General features: G+C 45.7%; 2 protein-coding genes across 2 annotated transcripts; both read right to left on the minus strand.

Moving 5' to 3' along the window:
- Positions 1 to 1,085: 1,085 nt before the first annotated feature.
- Positions 1,086 to 11,318, minus strand: LOC129327850 (zinc finger protein ZFP2-like). The gene is made up of 2 exons (XM_054976600.1): positions 11,261 to 11,318; positions 1,086 to 1,758 (listed from the first exon to the last, which is right to left on the minus strand). Exons 1-2 carry the CDS (start codon positions 11,316 to 11,318, stop codon positions 1,160 to 1,162), a joined length of 657 nt encoding a protein of 218 aa, XP_054832575.1. The 3' UTR covers positions 1,086 to 1,159.
- Positions 11,319 to 11,350: 32 nt separating this feature from the next.
- LOC129327100 (zinc finger protein 239-like) lies at positions 11,351 to 12,567 on the minus strand. Its single transcript, XM_054975536.1, has 2 exons — positions 11,935 to 12,567; positions 11,351 to 11,850 (listed from the first exon to the last, which is right to left on the minus strand). The coding sequence occupies exons 1-2, from the start codon at positions 12,490 to 12,492 to the stop codon at positions 11,428 to 11,430; spliced, it is 981 nt and encodes a 326-aa protein (XP_054831511.1). The 5' UTR covers positions 12,493 to 12,567; the 3' UTR covers positions 11,351 to 11,427.
- Between the last annotated feature and the right edge of the window lie 1,034 nt (positions 12,568 to 13,601).

A 13,601-nucleotide genomic window follows, 5' to 3' on the forward strand; every position in this document is an offset into this window, starting at 1 on the left:
AGCCTGTTGTGATATTATGGTATATAAACAATATTATACATCTTAAGTTGGTATTTTTCCATTGTAGTTTAACAGGATAGGTGAGTTTTAAATGCAACAATGAAGGCTTGTTAAGAAAGCATGTAAAGGGCACTAGATGAAATGGGCTGGTGTCTGATAGCAGGAGGCAAAATGTGGCATCTTTATTTGAACTAGCCATACAACTTGTTTCCTGCCCAATAGGGCAGAGGAGGGTGTGGGTGGATGCCCCGATGTCACTTCTGGACATGAAAATGGGATCCAGAGGGAACCAGGAAATTACAGGATGGGTAGCCTAAAGTCTATGCCAGGCAAATTAATAGAAACTGTAATCAAATATCGAATTATTAGGCACATAGAAGAACAAAGGCTGCTGAGGAAAAATCAGCATGGCTTCTGCAAAGGGAAGCAACATTCAGTTCAAAACACATGGTGAATCTTAAGGAGACAATGCAAACTCTTACATTTAATATTACCATTTATTTCAAAAATATTACAAGTTGAAATGTTTGGCAGCAGTTAAAGATACAGAACTGACAGCTGAGGCTGCAAGCATTTATGTCTTCTCTCATATGTGGATTCTTTTATGCAAATTAAGGCTTGAGCTCTGATTGAAGACTTTCCCACACTCCAGACATTTATACGGCTTCTCCCCTGTGTGAATTCTTTCATGCGCTTTAAGGTGGGTGTTTACTCTGAAACACTTTCCACACTCCAAGCATTTATATGGCTTCTCACCTGTGTGGATTCTCTGATGGGAAGTGAGGCTTGCGTTGTGATGGAAGCTTTTCCCACACTCCAAGCATTTATATGGCTTTTCTCCTATATGGACTCTTGGATGCCTATTAAGATTTGACCTTTCATAGAATCTTTTTCCACAGCCCAGACATTTATACAGCTTCTCCCCTGTATGAGTTCTTTCATGCACTTTAAGTTATGTGTTGACTCTGAAACTCTTTCCACACTTCGAGCATTTATATGGTTTTTCTCCCATGTGGAGGCTTTGGTGTAAAGTCAGGTGTGAGGTCTGACTGAAGCCTTTCCCACATTCCTGGCATTTATACATTTTCTCTCCAGAATGGGTTCTTTGATGGGAAGTAAGGTGTGGTCTCTGTCTGAAGCATTTTCCACACACTGCACACTAATATGATTTCTCTCCAGAGTGCATTCTCTGATGTAAAGTGAGGGCCGAGGTCCAACTGAAAGTCTGTCCACACTCCTGGCATTTATATGGTTTCTCCCTTGTATGGATTCTCTGGTGGGAAGTGAGACTGGCACTCCAGCGGAAGCTCTTTCCACACTCCAAGCATTTATATGGCTTCTCCCCTATGTGGATTCTTTGATGAGAAATTAGGCTTCTTCTGGCATTGAAGCTTTCCCCACACTCCAGGCATTTATATGGTTTTTCTCCTGTGTGGAGCCTTTGGTGTACAGTCAGGTGTGAGCTCTGACTGAAGCTTTTCCCACATTCTTGGCATTTATATGGCTTCTCTCCAGAATGGGTTATTTGGTGAGAATCAAGGTGCAGTCTCTGACTGAAGCATTTCCCACATATAGTGCACTGGTATGGTTTCTCCCCAGCATGGATTCTCTGGTGGGAAGTGAGGTTTCCACTGGCCCTGAAACTCTTTTTACACTCGAAGCATTTGTAAGGTGTCACTCCTGTGTAAATTCTTTGATGTACAGTCCACTCTGGACTGTATCTCTTTCCATATTCCAAGCATTTATATCTTTTCTTCTCTAAGTGGAGAACTGTGTTACACCTGAACCTCTTCCTGCACTCTGAACACTGACATGATTCTTACCTAGTATGATGTCTTTGATGGGAAGTAACGGTTTCACTCACATCAGAGCTATTTTCACAATCTGAACTCTCAAGGGACTTCTCCCTCATATGGATTCTCTGATGAGAAGACAGACTGCTCAAAGCCTTTCTACATTCAGAACGATCATGTGCTGTATGGATTCTCTGATGGGAAATAAACTTTGCAGTCCTCCTCCAATTTCAGAATGCTTATTCCTCCCCTTTCCTTTGAGATATTCTTGTTGAGCTGGCTTTCCAAGCACACCAGCCTCAAAAACTACAGACTGATTCCCTAACTTCTCCACTTGATTCTCCTCTGGCCTCCTTGATTCTTCTTGATTCCCATAAGGCTCTCCCTCTATTTCATGGCTGATTGTTTCAAAAGATATCACACATGTTTGGCTATAATTCTTTTTTTTCCTACCTGTCACCTGGTGGAACAAAGACTCCCAATTAGTTGATCATCTGCAATCATGTTGAGTTAACTTTTATGAAGGGTTAATTCAGGTGGAGATCTTTGCTCTATTTTAATTTGGTTTCTGACATGGCCATGGTTTAGGTGCAACTTTGGAACTTGTTGGGGATTTTCATCTGAAGAGTTCACAATGGAACTGCCTCCCTATAGATACCATTCAGACTCCCCAACAAGTTGATACTACAGCCCAATAATATTTTAGTACAAAGGGCACAACATATATTTAGTCTAAAGGCTTTCCATGCCTGGCTTCATGTAATTCATTTTTTAAATGTAAACCACTCATTGACAGTGTAGAAGAATAGAGGGCTTTTATCAAGGAATGGAGTTCAGCAACAAAGAAGAAGCCATCCATAGCAATCAGGGCAGAGCTCTATGGGGCCTGGAGTTGGCCTACATGATTTGGGAATGACATACCTGAAGGATCAAGATGGCTTACAGAAAGAAAAATTTACAAAAACAAATAGAAATGTTTCCTTCCAGCCCTGCTGGATGAGGAGAAACCAAGATTCTCCTTATGCTCCTCACAGATGGTTCGACCCTCACCTGAGCTGGATGCATTTTAAATGTTTCCACTCCACCCCAAAGAGGAGACGATCTGGAACATGGCTCCGATGCTCTTCCACTGACTGTGTGGGAAACAAATTTATATTTAGGTATTTATTTACTTTGCTTATACCCTGCCTTTCTCCCCAACGGGGACCCTAAGTGTCTTACATCACACTCCTCTCCTGTTCTGTTTTTGCAGCAACTTAGCCCCCCGTTTCCATGGCTCTCTTTCTGTAATTGCTCCTCCCAGAAGAAACAGCACCCCTCCTCCCTGCACCTTCAAACATTGCGGTCCCCAAAAGAGGATTGCAAAAGCTCCTGCGCAGAGACATTTGGGGCAGTGGGAAGGGCCTGAGGCAGGAAGGCGAATCTGCAATGGACTCCCATCCCTGTCCCCAATTTCCTTCCTTTCTTGGCATTCGGAACTCGGCCAGTTTCTGTATTAGAGCCCCAAAGAGCTCCACCTCTTATAGAGGATGACCAAACCAGGATTTCTCCCCAGGCCTGGGAGCCAGAAGCGCAGCCAGCAACGAGGGGCTGAGGGATGGGAAAGCAGCTCAGGATTTTCTCAAGTGGATGATCAGCAACCCACCCATCCACCCCAAGATCAGGATAGTTTAAAAGGCATTTGGGCAGAAAGCAAACTGCAAAAAACCGAGAGGAAATGGGGTCTGGGCGAATGCGAGAGAGGGGAGAGGGAACAGGACCTAAGTATTATTTTTAGCCCCCCCCAAATCATACCTTCTCCCCCCTTACACACAATTTCATGAGCCATGCCAAAAGTCTGCTTTGCTTCTGAAATTACCATTGCATCCCCTACATGTCTGAAAAATGGCTGCTCTTGCTAGTTTCGATTTCCCCTGCTGATTCTTGGGAATTTCTTTGGTGTTGCAAAAGAGGCTTTTCCTGACACAGGAAGAAAGAGTGGAGGGAAGGTGGGAGTTCAGACCTCCTTTCTCTGTTTTGGGTCTTGCAATGCAAACAGCCCACCCCACCCCAACATCTCGCCCTCCAAAGCCCCTTTTTGCTCACCAGATCCCACCGACCCTTCGGGAAGCAGCCCAGGAACCTGCAAGGCCCGGGGGAAGAACAAGAAAGAGCTTTCCCACCTGCCCCTCGGGGGTGCCTCTCTAGGACTGTGAAGCCTCCCTCCCTTTAGCCCTTGGGGAGCATCCCAGTAGTTAAAAGGGCCCAGGAGAGACAATGCAAAGGGAGCCTCCCAGGAAAAGGCGGGTGAGGAAAGAGAGCCAGTTTGGCGTAGTGGTTAAGAGCAACAGGACTCTAATCTGGAGAGCAAGGTTTGATTCCCCACTCCTCCACTTGAAGCCAGCTGGGTGACCTTGGGCTAGTCACAGCTCTCTGGAGCTCTTTCAGCCGCACTCACCTCACAGGGTGATTGTTGTGGAGATAATAATGACATACTTTGTAAAGCGCTCTGAGTGGGCATTACGACGTCCTGAAGGGTGGTATATAAATAGAACGTTCTTATTATTAAGAAAAGTCACTTTTAGCATCAAGTATCAGTTGACATCCCATTACAGATCTGAATCCCCTGTGCCACTAAAAATTGCTGACTGACTGTGAGCCTCAAAGGCAGACTTACCTCACACAGTTGTGAGGATAATGTGGAGGAGAAAAGACTGTAAGCCCTCTTGGGATTCCCACGGGGGGAGAAAGATGCAGTATGTGTATGTAGGTACATTTCTGAGAAATTAAACAAATGGGTAGGGATGTGCGTTTCGGCATTCAGAATGCCGAAAGAATGCCGAAACAAAAGTGTTTCGGCTTCTTTCGGGGAATGCCGAAACGTTTCGGGGAATGCCGAAACGTTTCGGGTAGCCGAAAGAAAAAAGCCGAAACGTTTCGGGATTCTTTCGGCTTTCTTTCGGCTTTTCAATGGGAAAATGCCTCCGTCTTCCCGGACGTCTGGGGGAGGCATTTTCCCACCGAATAAGCCCAAAATTGGTGGAGACCTTCCTCTAACCCTTCTCTAACAACCACCCAAGTTTCAGACATATTGAACTTTGGGGGGCCATGTTATGGCCCCCCAAAGCATGTCCCCCCATCCTCCCATAAGAAAGCGAAGGAGCAGCATATTGTTAGCATGCTGCTACTCATCTTCTTCATTATTTCCTATGGGGAAAAAATGAAGAAGCAGGCTTCCTTTGCCAGGGGTGGCATTTTGCATGCAAAATGCCCCCTCACCCTCAGGGGCCCTTCTCCCACCCCTCCTCCCACCCCCCACCAAGGCTCAGCCTGCTCCCACTTGGGGGGGGCATTTCATGGCCTCCCCAAGTAGGTGCTCTAATCTCTACCACTGACAGCTGGGGGAGGCTTGTGTTGCCAGGGGTGGCATTTTGCATGCAAAATGCCCCCAAGCCCTCAGGGGCCCTTCTCCCACCCCTCCTCCCACCCCCCACCAAGGCTCAGCCTGCTCCCACTTGGGGGGGGGCATTTCATGGCCTCCCCAAGTAGGTGCTCTAATCTCTACCACTGACAGCTGGGGGAGGCTTGTGTTGCCAGGGGTGGCATTTTGCATGCAAAATGCCCCCAAGCCCTCAGGGGCCCTTCTCCCACCCCTCCTCCCACCCCCCACCCAGGCTCAGACTGCTCCCACTTGGGGGGGGGCATTTCATGGCCTCCCCAAGTAGGTGCTCTTTTCTCTACCACTGACAGCTGGGGAAGGCTTGTCTTGCCAGGGGTGGCATTTTGCATGCAAAATGCCCCCCAGCCCTCTGGGGCCCTTCTCCCACCCTTCCTCCCACCCCCCACCAAGGCTCAGCCTGCTCCCACTTGGGGGGGGCATTTCATGGCCTCCCCAATTAGGTCCTCTCAGCCCCTAAAGTCCACCCCTTACAGCCCCACACAAACCCAATTCCCCCCCCCAGCTGCCACACACAGACCCAAATCCCCACATTAGCCCCTCACAGACCCAAATCCACCCCCACCTGCCCCACACCCATAACCCCAGGAACAGGCTGGCAAAGGCCAGCCCTCTCCCTTTGTTCCCTATGCTGGGAACTTCTAAACTCTCTTTCCCTGGGCAATTCTGCACAGCCCAGGGGTGCCACAATGGTGGGCACACTTCTGAGTGCCAGCTGGTCCCTGTGAAAGAGCACCTGAACCACAGACACCCTCCCTCAAATTCCCCCACCACCTACAGAGATGGCTGGCCAGCCAGCCCCATTGTTCCCTATGATGGGAACCAACTGCACAACAAAGAATAAAACAAGAACAACACAAAATAAATGATGGTTGTTGGGGGTTTTCCGGGCTGTATTGCCGTGGTCTTGGCATTGTAGTTCCTGACGTTTCGCCAGCAGCTGTGGCTGGCATCTTCAGAGGTGTAGCACCAAAAGACAGAGATCTCTCAGTGTCACAGTGTGGAAAAGATGTAGGTCATTTGTATCTACTCAGGAGGGGTGGGGTTGAGCTGAGTCATTCTGTAAGAGTTTCCCAGGGTGTGGAATGCTAATGGCGGGAGGCTTCACTGTCTCCTGAGGAGGTTCTTTTGCATATGGATTGGTGCTTGATGTGCTAATCTTCTCTGCAGGGCTATTGTCGGGTGTGGAGTGTTTTGTTGGCCTGGTGTTTTTCAGAACCGGAGCCCATGCTCTGTTCATTCTTAAGGGTTTCTTCTTTCCTGTTGAAGTTTTGCTTATGCTTGTGAATTTCAATGGCTTCCCTGTGCAGTCTGACAAAGTAGTTGGAAGTGTTGCTACGCTGGAAAACTCTCATTCCTGGATACCTTGGTCATCCGCAAAGCAAACTTTCAGTTAGGTCACAAGGTCTACAGGAAACCAACTCACACTGATCGGTACTTACACAAAAACTCCAATCACCACCCCCGACAGAAAAGAGGCATAATGAAAACATTAGTGGATCGTGCAAGACGGATATGTGAGCCGCGCTTTCTCAATGAGGAAATTAATCATCTAAACCACGCACTTCAGGCAAATGGCTACTCCAGAAATGAAATCCGAAGAGCAATCAAACCCAGGATGAATCAAACAACCAAGGAAAAACAGTCACCTACAGGAAAAGTGTTTTTGCCATATATCAAAGGAATTACTGATCAGATGGGAAAGCTTATGGAAAAGCATAACCTTCAAGCAGTATTCAGACCCACCCGAAAAATACAACAGATGCTACGATCAGCAAAAGACAGCAGAGATCCCCTCACCTCTGCAGGAGTATACCGTATACCCTGCAGCTGTGGACAAGTTTACATCGGGACCACAAAGCGTAGCATCCAGACAAGAATAAAAGAACATGAAAGACACTGCATACTTGGACAGCCTGAAAAATCAGCTGTGGCTGAACATAGCCTAACTCAAACAGGGCACAGTATCTTATTCCAGGACACCAAAATACTGGACAACACTTCCAACTACTTTGTCAGACTGCACAGGGAAGCCATTGAAATTCACAAGCATAAGCAAAACTTCAACAGGAAAGAAGAAACCTTAAGAATGAACAGAGCATGGGCTCCGGTTCTGAAAAACACCAGGCCAACAAAACACTCCACACCCGACAATAGCCCTGCAGAGAAGATTAGCACATCAAGCACCAATCCATATGCAAAAGAACCTCCTCAGGAGACAGTGAAGCCTCCCGCCATTAGCATTCCACACCCTGGGAAACTCTTACAGAATGACTCAGCTCAACCCCACCCCTCCTGAGTAGATACAAATGACCTACATCTTTTCCACACTGTGACACTGAGAGATCTCTGTCTTTTGGTGCTACACCTCTGAAGATGCCAGCCACAGCTGCTGGCGAAACGTCAGGAACTACAATGCCAAGACCACGGCAATACAGCCCGGAAACCCCCCAACAACCATCGTTCTCCGGCCGTGAAAGCCTTCGACAATACATATAACACAAAATAAAGTTTTTAAAAAATTATTTTCTCCCTTCCAAAGTACAAGTAGGCAAAGCATTATGACACATTACACCAGCAGTCCCCCACACAGAAAAATAACACAACTCACTTAACATCAGAGAATCACAAAGCATGATTCCTGTCAAAAACACTTTATTTCTTGAACAGCTTTAGGTTACACAGCAGGGGGGAACACCAAAGGGCATGGCAGCACTATCTTACACAAAAATAACACAACTCACTTAACATCAGAGAATCACAAAAGCACGATTCCTGTCAAAAACACTTTATTTCTTGAACAGCTTTAGGTTACACAGCAGGGGGGAACACCAAAGGGCATGGCAGCACTATCTTACACAAAAATAACACAACTCACTTAACATCAGAGAATCACAAAAACACAATTCCTGGCAAAAACACTTTATTTCTTGAACAGCTTTAGGTTACACAGTAGGAGGGCACAACAGGGCATGATAGCAATGTACTACAAAAAATAATACAACCCACTTCACCGTTTTTGACAGCAATTGTGTTTGTGTGATTCTCTGATGTGAAGTGAGTTGTGTTATTTTTGTGTAGTACACTGCTTTCCTGCTCTGTGGTGCCTTCCTACTGTGTAACCTAAAGCAGTTACAGAAATAAAGTGCTTTTGACAGCAATTTTTTGGGGTGATTCTTTAATGTGAAGTGAGTTGTGTTATTTTTGTGTAAGATACTGCTTCCATGCCCTTTGGTGTTCCCCCCGTGCTGTGTAGCCTAAAGCTGTTCAAGAAATAAAGTGTTTTTGACAGGAATTGTGCTTTTGTGATTCTCTGATGTTAAGTGAGTTGTGTTATTTTTGTGTAAGATAGTGCTGCCATGCCCTTTGGTGTTCCCCCCTGCTGTGTAACCTAAAGCTGTTCAAGAAATAAAGTGTTTTTGACAGGAATCGTGTTTTGTGATTCTCTGATGTTAAGTGAGTTTTGTTTTAATTTTTCTGTGTGGGGGACTGCTGGTGTAATGTGTCATAATGCTTTGCCTACTTGTACTTTGGAAGGGAGAAAATAATTTTTTTAAAACTTTATTTTGTGTTGTTCTTGTTTTATTCTTTGTTGTGCAGTTGGTTCCCATCATAGGGAACAATGGGGCTGGCTGGCCAGCCATCTCTGTAGGTGGTGGGGGAATTTGAGGGAGGGTGTCTGTGGTTCAGGTGCTCTTTCACAGGGACCAGCTGGCACTCAGAAGTGTGCCCACCATTGTGGCACCCCTGGGCTGTGCAGAATTGCCCAGGGAAAGAGAGTTTAGAAGTTCCCAGCATAGGGAACAAAGGGAGAGGGCTGGCCTTTGCCAGCCTGTTCCTGGGGTTATGGGTGTGGGGCAGGTGGGGGTGGATTTGGGTCTGTGAGGGGCTAATGTGGGGATTTGGGTCTGTGTGTGGCAGCTGGGGGGGGGAATTGGGTTTGTGTGGGGCTGTAAGGGGTGGACTTTAGGGGCTGAGAGGACCTACTTGGGGAGGCCATGAAATGCCCCCCCCCAAGTGGGAGCAGGCTGAGCCTTGGTGGGGGGTGGGAGGAGGGGTGGGAGAAGGGCCCCAGAGGGTTGGGGGGCATTTTGCATGCAAAATGCCACCCCTGGCAACACAAGCCTCCCCCAGCTGTCAGTGGTAGAGATTAGAGCACCTACTTGGGGAGGCCATGAAATGGCCCCCCCAAGTGGGAGCAGGCTGAGCCTTGGTGGGGGGTGGGAGGAGGGGTGGGAGAAGGGCCCCTGAGGGCTGGGGGGCATTTTGCATGCAAAATGCCACCCCTGGCAAAGGAAGCCTGCCTCTTCATTTTTCCCCCATAGGAAATAATGAAGAAAGATGAGCAGCAGCATGCTAACAATATGCTGATCCTTCGCTTTCTTATGGGAGGATGGGGGGACCTGCTTTGGGGGGCCATAACATGGCCCCCCAAAGTTCAATCTGTCTGAAACTTGGGTGGTTGTTAGAGAAGGGTTAGAGGAAGGTCCCCACCAATTTTGGGCTTATTCGGTGGGAAAATGCCTCCTCCAGGCGTCCTGGAAGACGGAGGCATTTTCCCATAGAAAAAAGCCGAAAGAATGCCGAAATAATGCCGAAAGAATCCCGAAAGCCGAAAGAGATTCTTGTTTCGGCTTTCGGCTTTAACGATAGAGAATCTTCTTTCGGCTTTCTACTTTCGGCTATAGCCGAAAATTTTTGGCTTGCACACCCCTACAAATGGGTATTTGATGGCATTATTATCTTATAGGGTTGTGTCACCACCCCCACTGGGCTTTCAAAAACAAACAAGCCTCTGTACCCCAGGGTAGGTCACTGCCACCAATTTCCTCTGACTAACGCTAAGATCAGAGATTAAGGAAACAAAATCTCCAGCCATACCAAGTATTAACATGGCAGTCATCCCTGCAAGGTAGGCCACTTGCCTGCTGTGTTCCACTAAAACAGTTAATGGGTAGCTGCACCAGTCTGACAAATTGCTGGATTTCAACTGAAGTCCAAATCCCAATAATTCCACACAATGGTAAAGAGTAATATTTTTATTAAGAATTGAGCACAAAAGTTACATTGACAGAAAGTAAGCAAAGACAGGTTAAGTAAAACTAAACATAAACTACCCTGCAAAAGTCCCGCTTCAAAGTTTCAAACAGAACAGAATTGCCGACAGCCAGTTGTACATCCAAGGCTCATTCAAGAATGAGATGGCCAAGGGCCAGCAACCTGTCTGACTGCTGGTCCAAGAACAAAGGCCCGTACCATGAACTACATTTTTATCCAGTATCTACCAGCAACATGGGCAGACTCTAGGAACCAATCAGGGCCTTGCTAAGAAAGGTGGGCAGGACTCTGTGCAGGTGTCATAGCCTCCCATCAGAGCAATTATCTACAACTTTGGACTTGATAGCTTAATGAGCTGGAATGCAGAGGACAACTATCAGTACAATGTAGGGAACCTCTGAATAATAAACAATATAAATGTAATCAAGATTACCACAGAAATAATAATAATAACCTTGTGGCTATATACTGCTCTTCAGGACAGAGCAGTTAACAAGTCAGTGTTATTATTAGCCTCGCAACAGACACCCTTTGGAGTAGGTGGGGCTGAGAAAGCTCTGAGAAAGTTGTGACGGACCAAAAGTCACCCAGCTGGCTTCAAGAAGAGGAATCAAACTCGATTCTCCAGATTACAGTCCTGCTGCTCTTAACCACTAGACCAAACTGGATATCTTAAACGCTTCTCCATTAGTCACTTCCCTGAAGTTTACTAAGGTTCGAGGGCTCACTGGGGAAAAAAATCTTTCTGAATTTAACATTAAATAATTTGAGGCCTCTGTGAATTCTATGACATCCCTAAGGGCTGTGGTATTACAAGACTCCTAGTCTGATGAATCCTTCTTTGTACATTCTTTGATGGGATGTAAAAGAGTGTCTCCATCCGAATCTTTCCACATTCCCTATGTTCATCCCCCCCCCCCTTTTTTGGTGTGGATCACATGATGTAATCTAAGTTTTTGACTGCTAACAAAACCTTTTCTACATTCCATGCATTTATATTGCTTCTCTCCTGTGTGGATTCTTTGATGCATATTAAGGCTTGAGCTCTGATTGAACCTTTTCCCACAAACCAGGCCTTTATATGGCTTCTCCCCTGTGTGGATTCTTTCATGCTCTTTAAGGCATGTACTGTAACTGAAGCTATTTCCACACTGCAGGCTTCTCCCCCATGTGGATTCTCTGGTGGGAAGTGAGGCTTGTGCTTGCACTGAAGCTCTTCCCACATTCCAGGCATTTATATGGTTTCTCTCCTGTGTGGATTCTTTGATGCATATTAAGATCTGAGCTCTGATTGAAGCTTTTCCCACACTCCAGGCATTTATACGGCTTCTCCCCTGTGTGAATTCTTTTATGCGTATTAAGGCTTGAGCTCTGACTGAAGCTCTTCCCACAATCCAGGCATTTATATGGCTTCTCCCCTGTATGGATTCTTTCATGCACTTTCAGTTCTGTGTTGATTCTGAAATTCTTTCCACACTCCAAGCATTTATATGGCTTTTCTCCCGTGTGGATTCTTTGGTGTAAAGTCAGGTGTGAGCTCTGACTGAAGCCTTTCCCACATTCCTGGCATTTATATGGTTTCTCTCCAGAATGAGTTCTTTGGTGGGAAGTAAGGTGTGGTCTCTGTCTGAAGCATTTTCCACACACTGCACACTGATATGGTTTCTCACCAGAGTGCATTCTTTGATGTAAAGTCAGGGCTGAGCTCCAACTGAAAGTCTGCCCACACTCCTGGCATTTATATGGTTTCTCCCTTGTATGGATTCTCTGGTGGGAACTGAGGCTTGTGCTGTGACTGAAGCTTTTTCCACACTCCAAACATTTATATGGTGTCTCTTTTGAGTGGATTCTGTGATGTGAAGTGAGACCAGCACTCCAGCGGAAGCTCTTTCCACACTCAAAGCATTTATATGGTTTCTCTTTTGAGTGGATTCTCTGATGACAAGTGAGTTTTGAACTCCAGCAGAAGCTCTTTCCACACTCAAAGCATTTATATGGTTTCTCTTTTGAGTGGATTCTCTGATGACAAGTGAGTTTTGAACTCCAGTGGAAGCTCTTTCCACACTCAAAGCATTTATATGGTTTCTCTTTTGAGTGGATTCTCTGATGACGAGTGAGTTTTGAACTCCAGCGGAAGCTCTTTCCACACTCAATGCATTTATGTGATTTCTCCTCTGAGTGCATTCTCTGATGTGAATTATGCATAGTACTACTGCTGAACTTCTTCCTGCATTCTGAGCACTGACATGGTTTTTGCCCTGTGGGGTTTTTTTGATGTGAATGAAGGTTATATTTCCTTCTCAAGCTTTTTCTACACTCTGAATGTTTATATACCATTTCCACAGAATTGATTCTTTGACAGGAAGTAAGGCTTTCACTCAGACTCAAGCTGTTTCCATGCCGTGAGTTCTCAGATGATTTCTCCCTCATATGGATTTTCTGATGAGAAGTGAGGCTTACAAGCCTGCTGAAGGCCTTTCCACATGCAGAGCATTTATAAGTTTCATCCTGTGTGCGCATTCTTTGATCAGAAGTAAAGTTGGATTCACATTGCAGTATTTCTCCACTTTCAGAATGCTTATTCCTCCTCTTTCCTCTGTAGTATTCTTGTGGGGAAGGATTTTTGAGTAAGCTGCCAGACTGGAGAACTATAGGTCGATTCCCCAGCACCTCTATTTTGTTCTTCTTCTGCCTCCTTGATTCTTCTGGATTCTCAGAAGGCTCTTCCTCCACTTCATGGCTGGTTGTTTCTAAAGACAACCCATGTGGCTTGCTATAATTCTTGTCACCTATTGGAATAAAGCCTCCAGATTAGAAGGGGAAACAGTCTATAATTTTCAAGCATACTGAGTTAATGTTTCGGGAAGTGTTAATGCAGATGGTTTTCTTTGCTCTATTATATTTTGTTTTGTGACTTGTCTATGGGACAGATGCAACTTTGGTCTTTCCTTGTCAGTGATTTTCATCTGCAGAGTTCACAAGGGAACAGCTTCCCAGTGGATACTCTTAAGACTCCCCAACAGCTTTTGGTACTGCAACCCAATAATATTTTAGCATAAAAAGTAAAACATATTTGGTCTAAGAGCTTTCTTATGAGTGATTTTATTTATTTCATTTTTTCTGTAAGAACTACTCACAGATAGTGTAGAAGAACAAAGGACTTTTTTCAGCACCACAGAAGAAGTCAAACATAAAAAGGTGCCTCTATATTACTTGCTAGAAAAAGATCAGAAGCTTAATTCTCACCAGCCCTGACCTATCCAGGCAAGCCTGGTCTCATCAGATCTCAGAAGCTAAGCAGAGTCTGCCTTGGT

This window comes from Eublepharis macularius, chromosome 4, assembly GCF_028583425.1.
Source record: "Eublepharis macularius isolate TG4126 chromosome 4, MPM_Emac_v1.0, whole genome shotgun sequence".
In the NCBI taxonomy this organism is placed as follows: domain Eukaryota; kingdom Metazoa; phylum Chordata; class Lepidosauria; order Squamata; family Eublepharidae; genus Eublepharis; species Eublepharis macularius.